Below are 20,239 nucleotides of genomic sequence, written 5' to 3' on the forward strand. Positions count from 1 at the left end.
ACTGGGGCACCAGGGCAAGGAAAACTATGAGGTCCCATACTTCCTACTCAGTACATTGAGACAATCAACTACTCATTAACTGAGATAATATAAAAGTATGACTTTCTTAATAAAGCCATAAATTTTGGGTCCTGGAGAGCCATACATACATTGCAAACAAACTTGCTCTCTAGTGAAGTTGAAAATTAGTCTATAATTCTGCAGTACAAAGAAATAAGAGTTTAAATTAAATATGACTAGGTCTTGCTAAGACACACACAACCCTTGAGGAGCCTTGCATGACCTCCTGTTGGTACTCCAACCCATAGCAGGGCTGGTAGGTTTGTTCTGAATCTATAGCTGACGTCAAGATGGGAAGAATGAGTTAGCAGATGAGACGCCCAAAGAAAGTCTGCTAAAGCATACTCAAGAGACTGACAAAGACAGACAAGCGCAGGGACTGACTCTAGTGGTCGTGACACATGTATAAAGAAAATGGCCCCTAAAACACATTTAGAAATGGGGCATGTAGAGCTTTTAGAAGGTGCACACCTGCCCATCAGTAATTCCGAAGACAAGGGCCTGCAGCATTGACCTCTGAGGAGCCCGTCCCAGCAGAGATCATCTTGCTAGAGTCTCCCCGAATGCGCTGATACCTGAACCTCAGAATTTCTTTTGGTGTCACATAAATTAATGAGATGCATTTGTGGAAAGCAATAAGGTTCCTGGGATGGCAAGACGGTAAAACTGTTTGCCTCAAAGTCTGATGACCTAAGGTCTACTCAGGATCCCACGTGAAAATAGGAGAGAACTAACTCTACAAACTTGTTGTCTGACCTCTGCACACATGTCAGGGCACACCTGCATTCCCCCTTACATCATACACACACATAACAGTAGTGAATAAAAAATTATAAGATTCTTATTCCTAGAAGGGTGAGCACACACTCAAAGAGTCCAAAAGAGGTGTATTTCTTTCAAAGCAATGTGGGCATTAGATCAGACGAGGCTTGACTTGGAATTTGGGAAGCATCTGTACTCAGTATGCTTTGTTAGTTTCTCACTTTCCCTAAAAACAGCCAAGCTGGAAATCCTAAGCAACACACATTATGGCTATTATTTCTTCAGGAAAGACTGCAGAGTATTCTAGTCAGGAGACCAGAAGGGAACCTCAGCCTCCCTCAGAACACGGCAACAGGATGGAGTCTAAGTCATTTTTCTTTACTCGCCTTCCTGGCCAGGTGCTTGCTCTGACCAGTAACCACTGGCTCTGACTGAGCAGGCATGAAGATCCTTTTGTTCCTTTAGGAATAAAGGAGTCACATTACCCTGCCCTTTGCTAGTTTGCCCTTTTTGTCTTTTTATAATGCTATCATAAGACTTAACACCTGGATACCATGTCTGCTGAACCCCTAAGGATTAAATTTAGAGTCTCACACTAAGTCCCTTACCACTGAGCTACATTCCCAAGCCCCCCCCCCCCCCGCCTTCTAAAAAGGTATGGGACATATTCCATTTTCGAGGTCCTAAATTTTCACCTTCTTCTGCCCTACTTCTTCCATTCTTCTTTGCTCAGCTTAGCAAGTCTAAGTTCATGTGTCTCCAAGCCAAAGAGGTGATATTACCCAGTGTCATGTGTCATCATTCCCTCCGTGGCTTGCACCCTCAGAAGTCCTGTGTTGAAATCCTATCCCTCAAGCCAATAGCACCAGCCTGTGTAAAAACTGGGAGGTTATTAGTTCATGTAGGCAGAGACTCCAGTGGGCTCTCTGGTCCCTTCAACCATAAGAGGATGTCTATGAACACGAGGCAGAACCCACCACACAGCATCTTGTGGGACTTTCAGAAGGTTCTTTCAGCCTGCAGAGCTATGAGAAATAGATTGCTATCGTTTACAGCAAACACAGCTCGAGGTGATCTGTTACCGGAGTCTGTAGTAAGATGCCAGCAACGTGAATATTCTCCAAGCAACAGGAACTCAAAATCCAATGTCTTCCCACAGCAGCTGCATTCACTCCCAACTTTGAGATTCCCCCTCTCACCTGAGATGCCTGTCCTAACCCCCTGTACCTGTGCACATAATGCATACAGCAAATATGTATGCAGCATATTTTCTGTAGCTATTTCAAATGCTAAGCCAGAAACACAAGGTTTCCATCTTCTCACATACAATGCTGAGCTATCACCATTACCACACTAATGAGCCCACTTTCTAAAGACACGGTGTACTCAGGAAGCCACAGATATTTTTTCCCAAACATTTCCGAGTCCCATACCTGTCTGCTCTGGCCTTTTCTTAATTTGCTCCCCCTCCCCACTGTCCCTTCACAACTTCCCTTCCTGTACTGCCTGCCAGTCTTGTGTTTCCCTCTTTATCTAACCATAGTTTTCTACCCTTATGTGCAAATTCTCCCACTTTTTCTCTGGCTCTCTCCCCCCATTTCTATACACTTTTCTCTGGCTCTCTCCCCCCATGGACTGTAAATGTTCAGGCATATGTGGCCAGTGTCTTAAAGATCATGTCATCCTTCATCGGTCCTCAGGGAGGCTCTTACTGACCCTTGGAGAGTTTGCTGTCAAAGAAGTACACAAAGAAGGGCCCTGGTGGAGTACAAACTATATACATAGTGGAGTACAAACTATATACATCAACCTACGGGGAAGGCTGTCAATCTGGCTGCTCCTGTATAGGAGGCTCCCGAGTAGCTTAGAAATACATCCATAATCTTCAATATGTGAGTGTCTTTTAAGCAACCACTAACTCTAACAACTATTGGAGGGTATGTCTCCCAATTCTTTGGATGGATGGATAGATAGACAGATAGATAGATAGATAGATAGATAGATAGATAGATAGATAGATAGATAGATAGAATAAATCTCCTGAGGAGATCTAGTTTGCCCAAAATCTGTGTCACCTGTATTTCTTTTTGGAGCTACCCACTGATTTCTACATCCTACCCAGCACCCAAAATGAATTATTTTATCACTTTCCCATCAGTCAAGCAAGTATTTGTCTCTGTGTATCTTTCTGACTCATCCAGGAGAGCATCCTATCAACCATCCTATAGGTTACTTCTGAAATGACGCACAGACTGTTTCTCTGTGGCATCTTTGCCTTGGAAGAGGACCTCTGTTTCGAGTGAGTGGGTCATTCTCACTTCCCTCATCTTAATAAATGCACAGACGTTGCAAACAGGTCACTATCTTGCTGAAATAAAGTAACTATTTACTCCTTTTCTTTCTTGCAACAAGGACTTTCCAAGGAAAGACATTTTAACACCAGGCTTCAATGATTAATTCAAAGACCTCACAATGCATGAAGAACTAAAACAAGCCAGATGGTCTGGACAAAAGAGGACCCAGACATTGTGGGATAATCTTTTTTTTCACTGGAAAGATGTGTCTGTTTAATCTCACCTGCCTATGGCACCTTCTGATTGGTTTAATAAAGAGCTGGCTTAATGGCCAATAGCTAGGCAGGAGAGGACAGTTGGGACTTCCAGGCAGAGAGAAGAACTCTGTGAAGAATCTAAGACGTGGGGATTTTCCAGCAAGAGGCGGAGAAAGTCAGGCATATTAGGTATTGAGGAGAGATAACGAGCCACATGGCAGAACGTAGATTAATATAAACTGGTTAATTTAAGTGTTACAAGCTAGTAGGGGGCAAGCCTAAGCTAAGGCCAAGCTTTCATACTTAGTAAGAAGTCTCCACATCATTATTCAGTAGCTGGTAATCCAAAGAAAGACCCGTATAGCAAGCTTTCTTGTCCGACTATCTTTGGACTGCCAGTCCACAAATAATGATGTGGGGACTTCTTATTAATTATGAAAGGTTGGCCTTAGCTTAGACTTTTCCCCAACTAGCTCTGATAACTTAATTAACCCATATTTTAAAATCTATGTTCTGTTATGTGGCTTGCTTCCTTCTTCTTAGTATAGAGCATCTGACTTGTTCTGAGTCTGCTAGCGAAATCATGCAACTAAATTCCTCCTCAGTTTCTTTCTCTGCCTGGAAGTCGCCTTTTCTGTCCTACCTAGCTACTGGCCATTTAGCTCTTTAGTAAACCAATCAGAAGGCAGCTTCGGCAGAGACACATCTTCACAGTGTAAACAATATTTCCCAACAGATTTGTTATACCCATGGTTTTAGTTTACCCTGCTGCCTCCTATCCTGCTTTATTCTGGTTATTTTAACAGGTACCCATACAATATTCTGCCCTGCTTTAGCCTTAAGAGTTGAACGGCATAAAAAGAAAATCCAGACCAAAGGCAATGCTGCTATCTCTGAGCTGAGAAGTAATAAAGCCCTTGGTTCAAAGGCAGAGTAGTGTCTGTATCATGACTGAACAAGGCACAGTGGAGGGCAGGGAAGGGCTGAGCTTCCCAGAAATGAAACAAAACCACAGCAGAGACACTGACCTCCAGGTATAAAAAGCCCAGAGTCTTGCTGCTTAGCAGAGAGAAACCCACAAAGGAGACTTTCTGTAGTCACGACTGAGCTAACAGTCGGAGAAGTCTCACACTCACCCAGGAGGCTCTCTCTATGTTCTAGGCTGATCCCCCCAAGGTTTTCACAACCACGTATTTCCCATCTGCTTCAAGCTCTGCTTTTCCAACAGGAGGGCAGAACACATTGGCCAGGTGGTCATCAACAGTGGTGGGAATCACTGCTCTCTTACAAAACTTAGATGTTTTGCATTATCAAAATTAAAAAGGCAGCAGATTCAACATTGAACATTAACTCAGCAGATAAACCTGTCATGAAGAGGATGGGAAAACCCAAACCCTTTCTAGGCTTGTGAGATGTGGGTCCTCATCTGTAAAATGGGAGAAATTATAGCGATTCCAAGTCTTTTGGTGACTAAACAGTGACATGGATTTACAGCATCTAGTCTGGCACTGTTTGACACAGAGAAAGACAGGAAGGAAAAGAACCCAGAGAACAAACCTGGTTTGTCTCAAAAGCAGGCCTGTGGGTTAGGGGTGCGGCTCAGCGATTGAGCATTTAAAAAAATGCACACAACACCTTTAATCCCAGCACTCTGGAGGCAGAAGAACAGCTTGGTCTACATAAGGAGCTCCTAGACAGCCAAGACTACATAGAGAGACCCCATTTCAACAAACAAATAAGACTACAACAAAAGTTAAAAAAAAACTATGGGAATAAGTTTTAGTTAAGAATTTTGTCTTGGGGAGAAGAGGATATATTTTGCCCACTTTTTAACAATTAGAAACAGACTAGAACAAACTCACCAACTGTAAAACACAAGAGAGGCAAAAGGCATTTTGAAGGGAAGACAAACATCCTTTGAGACACTGAAGCCTATTGATAGGCAGAAAGAAAAGTCATTTTCCAACTTAGGACGGCATGCCGTTACAATCCTTCAGTGGCACTAAATACTCTGTTGGCACCGAGTGCCTGTAAAACAGGCTTTCTCCTGGTAAATGCCACCAACAGGCTGAGGTTTGATGGGCATCCCAGGTGGAGCTGACCAGGGCTATTGCCAAGTGTGGAGCCTCACCAGAGATTGAGAACCACCCAGGACGCAATGCCACCCAAATGGCTTTTCAATGGGATTTTTCCAATATACACAAAGGTCAGTGAAATTCTATTGTCTTTCTTCCACTCCTCTGTATTTTACTCTTGTTTGTTTTGTTTTTATTGATGGGGTCATGCTCAAGTCTCTTACATAAACAACACCGTATTCGTACATAACCTAGGCATACTCTCTCAGAGCCTAAAATCACCTCTAGGGTCAAATTACTCACTTACATTCTCTAATATGATACAAATACTATGTAAATGATCATAGGGAATAATGACAAACATCTATGTTCAATACAGATACATTTTTTTAAGAAAAGCATTTTCATCTGTGATTGCTTGATTCTGAGGATGTGGAATCCATGAACGACATGTTTGTCTATACCATGACACTAAGGCACTGATTCTTTTTGTAAGTGAATGCAAAACTTGATGTTTTTGATGAATACAATAGGATCTATTTAACATCTTGAACGTCTGATATATATAGTCTCCTAGGCAGTGGCTGGCAAGGGATCAAAAGGCAGCTAGGTAGGCTAGAGAGTCCCAGTTCTTGGTTTGTACAGAACTGATGAAGTTCCAAGTCCCTGTGAGGAGCTGTGCTGTGGCAGCAACTGCCCCTTTACCGCGTTCTACCACATTGGCACCTTACCTATCATGGCCCATTGCAACACAGGACTGACTGGTCTCAGTTCTTCAAATGCCATGCATTTCAAGACCAGGATGTCCCTGAAGTTTACACAGGGATCAGTTATTAAGTCCACAGTCACAACAGAGCAGCCTTGTCAACTCTAGACAGTCGAGAAGAAGAACAACAAAGAAACATCTCTGAGCCCTTATCTCTGAGAACTGCGTCTTACAGAATTGGAGATAGCCCAGGCCAGTCGGAATCAACCCTCCTGTGGTCACCAAAGGCAATGCTGAAGAGTGACTAGGTAGGATGGAGGGGCTCTGTCTACCCCTACTCCCATTTCATGACTCCACAGTGCAGACAAGAGAAACTGAGTCACTAGGTGGTAACACAGCTGTCTGACCCACATTCTCTCACTATGCCATCAGAAGCCACAGTGGCATAGAGGAAGAGTCCTTGGCAATCCCCATGGCTTCAATGCTTTTTTTTTTTTTTTGGTTTTTTTCAAGACGGGGTTTCTCTGTATTGTTTTGGAGGCTGTCCTGGAACTCGCTCTGTAGACCAGGCTGGCCTCGAACTCACGAGATCCGCCTGCCTCTGCCTCCCGAGTGCTGGGATTAAAGGCATGCGCCACCAATGCCCGGCATGGCTTTAATTCTTAAAACATCTTTGTAAAACGATTCTACAAGGTTCAAATGCAGGATAATTTTTAAAAGAACCATCAGCACACACGTTAGGAATGTGATTTCTGTGATGGGCTATGAGCAGCATGGTGACCTCCGATATTACATTTTAACAGGAACAGCAGTACAAAAGCAAGGTGTCGTGGTCCTGTCCATAGATTTCCTTGATTCTGACAGTCCTCTCTCTAACGGGAAGGAGGGCGGCAGCCACATAGAAAGTACCACGGTGCTACCTTTTAAATCCACTCACTCCTGACACCTGCACAAAAAGAAAAGAGGAGCATCCAGTTCCTTTACCACTCAGTGTTTCTAATTTTAAGGTAGCTGAGATTAATCCGAATTTTGCGGAGAAGGAGTTCAAGTCAGAAGGCAGCGGTGGAGAGCCTAGCAGGATTTCTGGGAAGTAGGCTAGGTGGAAGCAATGCTTGTACTCTCTCATGTTTTTGAAATAATTCCCATCCATGCTTTCTGGAAGGATGCTAGAGCCTTCACTGTTTTGAAAAGGGCAAGGAAACTTCCGGTTCCAAGCAACACACCGTTAGGATTCTTTTGGGCAGGAAATCTTTATGAAGGCATGGATCACTAGGATCCCATTGGAGAGATGCTAGCAATGCCTACCTACCTTGACTTGCATTAGCAGAAAACAAAACAACAACAACAACAAAACCACATCATTCTACTGGCTTTGCCAAAAGAATAAGGGCTGCAGCCAAACTTCCTCTCCTAGAGTTCTCCCTGCTGCCTGCACCATGTCCATTTATTTGCACACTTATTAACTGCTTGCAATAAGGGGGGTGCTGCTCCATTTTCTGGGATGCACCAGGTTGTCCCAGGAGTTCAGTAAAGTATCTGTTAGGCAGTGTCAGTGTCATGAAAACAATGTATCCCATGAGATAGTAACAAACACCATTGGGGGGTGTGCAGGAAGGGTCTTTGCGGAGCTCATCCAGGATGTGGAGGGCCAGGGCAGTCCTGTGGGCCAGCTGCTTAAGAGTGAGGGAGTAGCCGGGCGGTGGTGGCGCACGCCTTTAATCCCAGCACTCGGGAGGCAGAGGCAGGCGGATCTCTGTGAGTTCGAGGCCGGGCTGGACCGATAGCCTCCAAAAAAACAATACAGAGAAACCCTGTCTCGTAAAAACAAAAAAACCCCAAAAAAACAAAAAAACAAAAACAAAAAAAGAAAAAGAAAAAAGAGTGAGGGAGTAGAAAGTCATGGCTTTATGGACCACATGCAAGTATTTGGGTTCCACTCCCCAATGGCTAGCCACAGTGGGGTGCAGGGAATGAAGGCAGGGTGATCAAGGTGATTAGAGTACACGTTCTTTCCAAAAGGCTTCTTCTGAATCCCCTGGGCAACTTGAACAAAGAGAGACTCGCCCTCGAACATGCCAGGAATCTGAACATGTCACATGTCCCAACCTTCATTACTTTGCACTCAAACCCCTGTTTCTTTTGTCAGGGAATGTGTGGGCTGCATTTCTCCTTCCCTCAAGGCCACACAGAGCAGACAGGTAACACCCAACCAGCTGTTGCTGTTAGAAAGCAGGAGTTTCCCGACAGCAGCAGGAAGACAAATCCAGACCGCAGAGACAGTAGCTCCCTCCTCATCTACCAGTCGGAAGGTGGGATACTAAGATACCATTCCCAGAGGGCTGAAACTGACATGGTAGCATTATGCACAATATATGTTGTTTAAAGCCGGCTCATTTCCTGAACAGTTACAAACCCATCTTTTCGTCTCTACTAAATTCTAACTTGCTGTATGTATGCTTGGAGATCCACTCTTTACCAACCCTTGCAGGTGGCTAACTCGCAATGTCATCGCTAAGAGCGCCTCTCAAGTCCGGCTCTTAATTGCATTAATAAATTTGGCCAGCTGTGAATGTGTGCAGGCTAACAGCTTAATACACTGCCCACATCCAAATACATCTATAGCTCAACGTTCGATATGTGATCATTAAATGGAATCAGCTTTTATACAGTTCCTGTTCATGTGCTCACAGGTGACAAAGGAGGAGGGGATCATTATTTTAAAAAATCACAACAAACAGCAAATCAACACGGCTTCCTGCGACTTTGGAGGTTTCCTTTAGACAATGAAGCTGCAGATGAGCCACACCTTGGTTTGAGTTGCAGTAACAAAGTAGCAGGGAGGGGTGACACTAATGTGCTGGTATGACAGCGCAGAGGGATGCTCATGTGGTTGCTGATAACTATCCAGGACAGTGTTTATCAGGGTGTTTCTGAAAACAAGAAATGAGGTTTTCAATCAGTAAAGCCACCAATGTGACTCTCTCTCTGCCCTGAGGGCCAGGGAAGACAAGGAGGCAAGAGAAAATGAGGACTCTCTTTTCCAGCCATGTAATTCATATTCTGTCCAGTTTTCCAATTCTCAGGCCTCTGGAGTCCAGGCCTTAAAGCAGCAATGTTCCTACCCTGGGGCTTAGAGTGTCAGATTTGGACTAAGCCACATCACTGACTGTCCTATGCCCTAGTAGAGAGCAGGCACCTTACAGGAGTTTCAGCTTCCACAATCTTTTTTTTTTTTTTTTTTACGAGACAGGGTTTCTCTATTGTTTTGGAGGCTATCAGTCCAGCCCGGCCTCGAACTCACAGAGATCTGCCTGCCTTTGCCTCCAGAGTGCTGGGATTAAAGGTGTGCGCCACCACCACCCGGCTCAGCTTCTACAATCTTAAGCAGGTGCCTACACTCAGTCACTGTCTCAGTATTGAACCTACCTACCTACCTACCTACCTACCTACCTACCTACCTACCTACTTTCCTTCCTTCCTTCCTTCCTTCCTTCCTTCCTTCCTTCCTTCCTTCCTTCCTCCCTCCCTCCCTCCCTCCCTCCCTCCCTCCCTCCCTCCCTCCCTTCCTTCCTCACAAACCACACACACGTACTTTTCACTTTTCACGGTTCTGTGTGTTTGAAGTCTGAGAACTGTCTGCAACACAGGCAGGGTTCTGGCTCTTCTGCCGTTTCCTGCCAGCAGGCAACTTTTTTCTTGCCATCCTCACGCTTGGGAAAGGCCTGTCAAAGATCAGGTCAGGGCCCACACTCTACGGCTGCTAGCCCCCATACGCTTTCTGTAAGCGTGGGCTAGGGAGAAAACATTAGTAAAGACCATCACTGGCTGAGGGAGTCTAGGTTGGCAAGCAGTTGGGAGAAAACTAGATTGAGCCAGTGACCTGCTGGGGGAATGTAGGTTTGCTGGCTTGAGTTGGATAAGCACAGAGCCAGATGCTGTCACACCTTCAGAGAGCAGACATGCCATTGCCATTCCGTTTCATCCCATCAGTGAGGAATCCCTTGCCTTTCTGTCACCCTCAACTTTGTCTTCAGGACACACAACAGAACTGCTTTCTTCTATTGCCTGTTAGGGCTTTCTCTGAGACATTTAAATATTTTTCTTAGAAGCTAACTCTCCTATTTTAGGATCCTGGTTCTGTGTAACACATATTCAAACACACATGGCCTCCTCACAGACTATGTTATAAAAAAATCAGAGAAGGTTCCTAGAGGTCCAAAGGGTCACGAGGAGGAACTGAACCCCTGGAAGATCTCACGGCTCATATTCTCAGCTCCCCAGAGAAAGTGGCATTAAGTGACACTCTTCTCAACCCATCCAGATACTTAGACACGGAAAATGGAGTCACCCTACCCTGATTTACTCTCCCTTGAGAGTGCTAGCCCCAACCCTTACCAAGGATGGAGGCTATTTATTGGTTTGTTTGGGTTGTATGGGGTTTTATGTGTTTGTTTTGTTTGAGAGAGAGAGACTTACTATGCTGCCTTGACTGTTCTGGAACTTGCTATATAGATGAGGCTGGCCTCAAACTCAGACATGTGCCTGTCTCATAGGAAAAGACTTCAGTAATCTCACCTTATTGATTTTAAATAAATAAATAAATGTCCCACCAACACTAAATCTTAATTTGAACAAAAAAAGGACACACTTCCAGTTTTTTCTTTCTCTACAGGAATAAATGACATTTTTTTCTCCATCTCAAGAGAGTATGAACTTAAAGGGTCTCCTTTGTATCAGTAGGGCCAGGGCAATTTTCCACCGTTATTTCTGATGACTGAGTTTGATTTGGGAGCCAAATCCTGATTTCTAACAATTCAAGACAAGAAATTCTAGACATTAACATCTTGAAAAAGAAAAAGTCAACTATTCAGCACAGTTTCTCCTGTCTCGCAACCTTTACTCTTTATTTCAGGCGGCCCTTGAGGACTATTCCTTCTGTTTCCTAACAAAAGGGAACATACTGGGGTTGAATGGCTGGTTAGAGCAATCTGGCCAGTGGATATAAAATAAAAGCGGTTGGAAGTTATTAAAATTCCTTTACTGCTGTCAAATATTTCCCCCAACCAATTCTTGTTCTTTAGCACCATTAATTAGTTCAGGACTTCCATCCTAAAGCAGAACCTGGAATGTGGTGAAGCCAAAATCTATTTTCTAGGGCCTTAGCTCTCCCTTGTGTATAAAAACGGAAATGCAGCTTGCTAGAAAATTCTGCCCCAGTAAAATCGGATGACCTAATTTTAAAACTTAAATGCCATTAAAAAAATAAAGGGTCAAATCTTTTAAGTCTTGCATCTTACAAACAAAACAGAGGAGATTTAAAATAACAAACAAAAAGTAGGGAAATATAAAAAGTGTTATATATGTTATGATTTAGGTAAAGTATCCAAGATATCTTACTGGTGTAAAATAAAATATTTTTAGAGAAAAATTACATTTCCCAGAATCACAGATGTTCTCAGCCAAAATATAGCTGAGAGATCCCAGCCTGTCTCTGATTTGGGACTGATCACACTTCATCCAGCCCAAACAGAGATGTTATCTTGCTTCAAACTCTTCCAGAGAGGAGAGCCCATAGCCTACTTCTTCATACCTGGGAGATCTTATTATTTCTGATGTATTTCAGCATAATTACAAATATGTAATTCAAAACCCCCAACCTCTTAGCTTTTTCTTGTGTATGTTTTTCAAGACAGGCTTTCTCGCTGTAGCCCTGGCTGTCCTGGAACTTGCTCTGTACATCAGATTGGCCTTGAACTCAGGGTTCTGCTGGCCTCTGCCTCTGGAGTGCTGGGATAGAAGGCACGCTTCACCACCCACCCTGCTTTGTGTATGTATTTTTGGGGGAAGCATTTTATGATTGAAATCATCAGGGATCCATCCACCTTCTCCCTTCTTGAGTTCAGCACCTTGTGTTGGAATGGCCAAGTACAGGGATCTATCCTGTCTGTATGTGCATGCCAACATCACACGGCTTTTAAAATGTCAAAAATAAATTCCATGGAGAGGTTCACACCTGATTTACTGGTTACTCCCCACTGTTACCTATCTCAAGAGTCCTTCCTTTTCTTTCATTTATATCAGGCCTTGGGGAAAGAAAACTCTCAAAGTACTCTTCATGGACAGCAGATGTGATCTTGGGGACTCCATCTGGGTATAAACATCGTAAGAAATCCATACTCTCATCTGATCCCATATTTGTCAGCAAAGAGGAAAGATATAGATGTGCCTTCTTTGCTCTCAGAGGTTCCTTTTGAAACTTTCTGCCTTCTGATAATACCTGCGATACGGACTGGCCTCACCCCATCACATTTCAAAGTACTCACTGGGGTCTAACTGCTCAGGGCATCATTACAAGATGAAGGCGTTTTCCTTCAGTGCTGGGAAGGAAACCTCAGGCACACTGTGTAAAAATACTCCACAGGCGAGGAATGCACAGAGATACCTAGCAAGTTAAGTGGGACTTTTCTTTGGCGTCCCCCCTCCAATTTAACTTTTTATTGATTCTTTGTAGATTTCCCATCAAATTTTTGTGTTCCTCCCCACTCATGCCCCCACCTCCCGCCACATACCCCACCTTATCCCCCAGTTGAGGACCAAACCCAGGGCCTAGCACTTGTTGGGCAAGAGATCTGCCACTGAGCTAAACCTCCAACCTGTTGAGTGGGACATTTTCCCCCTCCCTCCTCTCCTCCCAGTCCTGTCCCCCCCCCCCCGCCCTCCCCCCACCATCTGTTCCCATACTCCAATCCACTCCTACTCTGTTTCTGTTTAGGAAAGGGCAGGTCTCTCATGAGTATCAACAAAGCATGGCATATCAAGTTGCGCTAAGACTAAGCACCTCTCCATGTATTAAGACTGGGCAGGGCGTCCACAGTATGAGGTCCCAAAAGTCAGTGAAAGAGTCAAAGACAACCCCTGTTCCCACTGTTAGGAGTTCCACAAGAGGACCAAGTTGTATATGCAGAGTGTCTAGGTCAATCCCAAGCAGGGTCCCTGGTTGTCGGTTCAGTATCTGTGAGCCCCTATGAGGCCAGGTTAGCTGATTCTGTGGGTTTTTTTTTTTTTGTGGTGTCCTTGACCACTCTGGCTCCTATAACCTTTTTTCTCCCTCTTCTGTATGATTCCCCAAACTCTGCCTAATGTCTGGCTGTGGGTCTGCATCTGTTCCATCAGTTGCTGGATGAAGCCTCTCTGATAACAATTGGGCTAAGCACAGGAGAATCAGGCTACATATCTGTTATCACTAGGAGTCTTAGCTGGGGTCATGCTTGTCGATTCCTGGATGATTCCCTTGTGCCAGGGCAGGTGGGGAAATGAAGGGGGAGAGTCTGGAAAGGGGGTGCATTTTGGCATCAGGTAAAAGTGAGACTTTTCAAAACCATATTTTCAAGACATTAATCAGATCCACTGTGTGACAAAGGTATGCTCTCCAAATTTGTTGTCTCCACCCAGCTGTAATTACATATTACACACAGCACATAATCTACATTGCATTCCAATTATCTCCAAGTGCTGCGGGGCAAAAATCACTCAACTCGGCAATTAAAGAAATTCCAGGTTATCACTAAGCGTTTTAAAGAAGGGAAGTGTTCTAAAGTTGGCAGAAAGACCAAAGGGACAGGAAGAGCAGAGCAAGGCCTTCCAGAAACCACTGTTAGCTCACCCTTTAGGTTTGCCGTACCCAACCGGACAAAGTCCCTGTCCTCAAGAACGATGTCTGCATTATAAGCTGGAAACCTCTCAGGTAGAACACACTGGGCTGAAGTTAAATGAAAAGTCCTGGTCTACCCACTGCCTCAGTCTCTGCCAATAGAGTAAATGGAATGCCTGCAATCACACATAGGATCCATGTTTTTTGTTGTTGTTGTTTTATTTTTTTCAAGAAGTTAGCAAGACTTCAATTATATCATGAATGCAAATAGACACATGCAAGTTTATTATCTAATGCAGCACTGCTAACACCTTGGGTATACCCAAAAGAAGTTACCAAATACTGTTAGAATATTTTTAAGTCACATTAATATGTCTTTCCATACATTCTAGATGAACCATTCCCTGGACAAGAATAAGATCCATTGTCTTAAATAACGATGAGGATAAGGTCAGTGCACAGGGACAAACAATGCCTTCGCTTTGCGAACCAGCAGTAGGAGTCCATCAGCAGACACTAATGTCAACCAGGCTTCTCCAGGAACAAGAAGCTCTTGGCCATCAAATGAGGCAGGCCATCCAAGGGCTGAGAAATAGCTAGTGCCAGCTGCTGGCCTTTTCAAAGACATGCCTCTAAAGCAGCATTGCTTTTTTACTTTAGCTAAGACTGATACTGCCTGATTGTAAATTTCCCCTATGTGGGGACATGTGTTTGAACCCTTGGTCCACAGTTGATAGGATTTGGAAACTTTGAGACATAGAGCCTCGGTGGCTAACATAGGCTGCCAGAGGCTCAAGTTTCAAGGCTATCCCATCTCTTTGCTGTGCTGGAGCTCTCTGCTTCCGGACTGCCATGGGATGTATCCACGTGTACATATGGATATATATCCACACACATGTGTACACATACACTCACACAAGTACAAACACACATAAATAGATGTCTCCAGAAGATAATAAAATCCCTCTAGGTGTTGGAGGTAGGAAGGCATGGTCAGAGTTACGTTCACCAGGAAGCTAATGAGGCTTGGCCTTCAGCATCTTTTAGGACAGTCTCTTACTATATCTTTCATATGGTCATACACTTATCTGTAAATGTCAGCCATTCTATACCATTTGTTTTAAAAAGCTCCTGGGTCTGCCCAACCATCAGATCCTAGAAATTGGAGGCTAGAAGTCCCTTGGAGGCAACTTGGCAACTGTTAAGGAAGGAACCAGTTTCGATGTGTCCCACATATTCCAACACACTGTTCAAGAAGCAGCCAAGACACAAAAGAGCTAAGAATCCTTTGAAACTACAGGAACCAGAGGCATGCACAGGCGTTGGTGGTGCACTTGGGAGGCAAAGGCAAACTCAGTGAGTTTGAGGGTAGCCTGGTCTACAGAGTGAGTGCCAGGATAGGCTCCAAAGCAACACAGAGAAATTCTGTCTTGAAAAACAAAACACACAAAACACACAAAACAAAACAAAACAAAACAAAAACCAGAAGGGTAATGATCAGAATACAGAACAGCTTCTGGCTAGAGCTGGTGGAAGAGGACCCCAAACATCAGGAGTACTGGTCATCAAAGTCTCCAAGAGTATAAAAAGGGACCAGGTGTACATCAAGACCTCCCAGGATAACAGCAGCCATCAGCCTTGCACCAACTCTCACAGAGACTCATTGGTAGAAACAACCAAGATGCATGCCACCAAGATCATTCTTAACCAACAGCTTCTACACTTACCCAGACACATTCTTGGGAAAGACGATATGATGAATGCCCCCGGGTGGTCCTTTGGGTAAGGGGACATTATACTGACCACTACCAAAGATGAAGTTAATCTAAGACTGGGAAACTGCCTACCACTGAAAGCATTTAAGTTTCAATGGAAATGGATTTTAAATCAACTTAAAATACTTTATTAAAAAAAACAAGCTGTGTTTGAAATTGTGATTCTCCTCATTTAAAACATTATGAATCAAGAAAAAACCTTTTTTTAATCTTCCAACTAAACAGACTCTCTCCAGGATTCTGTGGGAATTTTTGGCATATTCCAATTATAGAATAAAACCTGTTTGCGATGAAGCTATGCTTGTCAGGAAAGCAGCAGTATCATTTACATTTATCCCACGTATGCCGAGGTGGAGGCTGCTAGGTATTCATGAAAACTTCGCTTGCTCTCCTGGGCTCACAGCCCCAAATGTTTCTCTGTCCTCTAGGGTGGCCACATAAAGGAGGCTCGCACATCAGGATGTAAGTGGAGGTGTGTGGAACAGTTGAGATACAACCATGGGTTCCTATACCTGTGCATTATGCTGTTTCCCCATCTCTTACTGCTCATGTGGATGGAGGCTGTCCAAGCTGGCAGGGGCTCTACCGTCTGGCTACTGATGGGGGATGTCCTTCTGTATACATGTGTCTTTTATTGGTTGATGATAAAACACTGGTGGCCAATAGGCAATAGAGGCAGGAAGACAGGCAGGACCAGGAGGCAAGAAGAATTCTCTGAAAGGTAGGCAGAGAGGTGCCTGAAAGAGACGCCATGTAGGCTGCCAAAGGACTAACAGGCCTGGGTATTCTCTGGTAAGATAAGACCACGTGAAAATATATAGATTAGTAGCTATAGTTTAATAATTAAGATAGAGCTAACCAATAAGAAGTCCTAGCTATTGGCCAACAGTCTTATAATTAATATAGCGTCCACATGTTTATTTAGAGCTGAAGCAGCATCCGGGCCTGGGAGTAAAGAAAACTGGGAGTATAGGCTACCTGAAGAATGCCATGGGGAACAAGGGCTCTCACCCAGGAACTGTCCATCACCTTGGGCTTTTTAAAGCTGAGAAATAACCCTGACTTCCGTTTTGGGCCTAGAACCCGTATCTACACTCTACTGTATAGTCTGTTTCAGTGTGGCAACCAGTAGTATTTAATAGCTGCACAGGCAAGTGCTAAATTCTAACAAGGTACAGCTCCAGACCCAGCTTACCAACCAGCCAGGAAACCAGACAGTGCCGGGGGATGCTGGGAGGCTGGGATGGAGCTGGGATGGAGAACAAACAAAGGAAGTGAAAGCTCGCTGGGATGTGCAATTAGTATTTACCTTCTGAAACGACCAATGAACTGAGCCTCAAAGGATGAGGAAAGTTCAAAAGAGGAGGGCTGGGAAGCTGGTGCCAGACTAAACCTGAGTCCTCTAACATTTTACCCACGCGGCTGTGATGTGAAGACAGAAAACATATTGTTCTGTCCTTTCCAGGGCACAGAATCAAGGCCAGGGAGGAACTAGAGGGAAAGAGATTTCTGTCCAAAGGTAGGAAGAACCAATTATCAAGGCTGACCTTGAACTTCAGGGGCACTGAAGACAACAAGATGTTTTGCTACCTTTGGGAGACAGTGTTTTGGCATGAGCACGAGGGAGGGAATGTGGGCTGAGCATGGATTGTCACAGCTCCATTCAGCCGCCTTCTGACTCTGGGATTCTGTACATCTTCCAGGCCTTAGCCAAGTAAGCTTTATACAGTGTTGCCAGGAAAGGAAATGGTTTCAGCCTTGCTGGAGCATAGCTTACTCTGCAGTACTTGCCAGTGCCCCTCTCAAGGCTACACTGGCTGGGAGTACCCAACATGCCAATTGCCAGCAGCACAGAGCATCTCTATTTATCCAAGCCCCTAAGAGCCCCTCAATTTCATTTGATAACAGCAAATACTTACTAGACTTATATTAAAGAGGATTGCTCCTGAGTCCGTAACATCAAAGGACAACAAATGTCCATATTTTTTCCAGGGATTTAGGTCAAGGGGTCAGGTGTCTTTATTTAATAGCAAGTAGACCATACAGAATATGAAATACATTTTCCAAAAAGACTGTCAATAAGGTACATTCCACTAAAGCTATAGGGAGAACAGCCCCAGCCCTCTTGGATGACCTGATACACTGCCAGGCACCTTAGGGATCAAAGTCATAAATATCAGCTTCCACAGAGGAATCAGCTCTTTAGAACAGACTCGTTTCCGGTTCTGAAATGTGCCTATGGTGGATAAAACAGGAGACTGCCGCACACTCTACAGATGCTTTTCAAGCACTGCTGGGAAAGCAGTGACTTTCACTGTTCTAAGACTATAGTTCATTTCCACAAGCATTCACTAAGTCACTTTACACGTGGGGGTATTGAGGGATAGAGTAAATGACAAGGCGCTATCCTAACACGAAGGCTTCCCAAGATTCATGCTGTCACTCTTTTTAATATTAACTCACTCTGATTATAAAACAAAAGATAAGTTCGGCTAATCTTGACCAATAAACAGGGTTATTTTGCCTATCACATCTGGAGATTACTCCTATCAAAAAATCAATTTGAAAACATGGGCCTAAATTATGATTCTTTCATCTCCTGTAATAACACTCCAGGTAATTAATATATTGCTTAAATAAAGAGAAAAGAAATCTGATTATTCCCAAGCTCAGAAATGAATATTAAACAAAAGCTTACATCATAGAATGACTCTTAATTATACAACTTCAACCTTATCAGCCAAACAAAGGGAATTCACAGAGCTGTATTCTGAGGCTATCCTAATCCTTGACTGGGCCCACACACAAGTTATATTTCATCTGCAATTGTTCAACCATAAATATGAGTGATCCCTTCTTAGATTCACATTGCAGAGTCCCACAGACACCACCTTTTTGAAATTCAGGTCACATCTCTGTCATGACACATCACCCTGAGAGAATCATCTCTCAAGTGATACCAAGACCATCTGCCTTAGATATCCAATCTCACAACCCTTCCCAGTTCCTCTTTACCCACTCATGACCCAAGCCTTGAAATCCTTGGCTCACAAAGCCTGGGAATTATACTCCCTTTGAGAAAATGGATGATTCCCAATACTGGCTTCTGTTCAGTTTGATTTTTACCCAAATGCACACACTATTTCCAGCACTTGCTTGCTGGCCCTGTCTGGAAGGCATGTCCCAGGCTGTTCAGCTCAAAAGAATGGGAAACCGACATGTGAAACATGACTGTTTCTAACCTACATTAAAAAAAAGGAAAATGGAAGCTAAACCCTTGAAAGAAAGAACCCACTGGCTGTGACATTCCCACACATGGCTGCTATGAGCATGCTGATATTTTGGGGGTCCCAAAGGAACATTGTGTGATTTTAGTCCCTAGTCAAAATGAGAAATTACCACTTTCTGAAGAGACACACCTTAGAATAACATATTTTACTCCAACCATCATTGATTCTAGTCTAGGTATCACTGGTGTTTAAAACAGATAAGTCATGCTAGGCCTGCATGCCATGCCAGACATGCATACGTATCAGGTAGCCACTGAGTTTATATTTCTACTCCAATTGTCACCCACACTCTCTGGCCTTCAATTTCTTCATCAAAACCAAATACTACAAAGGACCTTCCATATCTAAATGTGCTATAACAATGAAATCACACAGCGAGAAAACAATGCCGCCCCTGAACTCTGTGTGCAGGCCACAAAGAATTAAATCCATGATTAAAGACCATGAAATAAAGGGGAACAATTAAAAAGATCTCTAAGGCCCCCTCATCCATTTTGAGAAAGTGAGGCATGGCCAGACAATTGACCATAAAACATTAATGTGTCTCACAGCCCTAATAATCCAATCCTTACTTCTTATGGCCAATTCTCCTCTAGCCAAAAAAAAAAAAAAAAGCTTCACTCTATTTTTTTTTTCCCTAAGCATGGTCTGGAAACACAGAATGACCACAGCACCACTAAGATGACCTTCAATGTTCAGGGGCCTAGGCCTTGCCACCAGCAACTCGACCACAGCAAAGAATAGCAGCCAAGTCATAGAAAACACTCCAGCCATCGAGTGAGTTTAAAAAGCCACACCTACCCTGAGCCACTGCTTCTCGGTGAGGGCGTCGCTGTAGTCCACATCCCGGCGCTGGCGTGAACCCCTACCAAATATTTTCTCCTCCTCTTCTTCACAGGTAAGCCTTTCCACCTCAGCATCATCCTTAATAATCCAGGAGGGCAGCTCATCTTCCTCCATCAGGCGAGGCTTGCGCTTTGGATTCCTGGCATCCTCCCTCCGCCGGTCCATGTCCATGCGCTGGGGACAGGGATAACAGTGTCAGCAGAGGGAAGAGGGCTGTGTGGGACAGAACTGGAAATCTTCAGAAGTTGTCTTCCATTGCAGGTGGATCCCTTTCCGTACCTCTTATTTCAGTCCACTTGCTCTAGCTCATTCTTAAAGCACACTGTCTATATGAACAATTTCAACATGCACAATCTCTTCCTTCCTCTATGCCCACCATTTGAATTTACTTTTGCATTATAGAGACTACACTATTTAAGGATTCATCTTCGTAGCCTGTGTGTGTGCAAAAGTCCACCTCAAGTAACAGTGGGAAAACCCAAGAGGAGAACGCATTTTAGAACTGTGAGCCCTGCCTCAGTGA

At 44.0% G+C, this 20,239-nt stretch overlaps 1 protein-coding gene across 9 annotated transcripts in view; it reads right to left on the bottom strand.

Moving 5' to 3' along the window:
* The window catches only part of Smarca2 (SWI/SNF related, matrix associated, actin dependent regulator of chromatin, subfamily a, member 2), a 162,202-nt gene that overhangs the window by 33,201 nt on the left and 108,762 nt on the right, over positions 1-20,239 (bottom strand). For all 9 annotated transcript variants that reach the window (XM_040746082.1, XM_040746078.1, XM_040746049.1 and 6 more), the window contains one exon: positions 19,672-19,890. In XM_040746082.1, coding sequence (XP_040602016.1) covers positions 19,672-19,890 — 219 coding nt within the window. The remainder of the gene's footprint in view (positions 1-19,671; positions 19,891-20,239) is intronic.

The sequence above is a fragment of the Mesocricetus auratus genome, unplaced genomic scaffold (genome assembly GCF_017639785.1).
Source record: "Mesocricetus auratus isolate SY011 unplaced genomic scaffold, BCM_Maur_2.0 Super-Scaffold_4256, whole genome shotgun sequence".
Taxonomy (NCBI): Eukaryota; Metazoa; Chordata; class Mammalia; order Rodentia; family Cricetidae; genus Mesocricetus; species Mesocricetus auratus.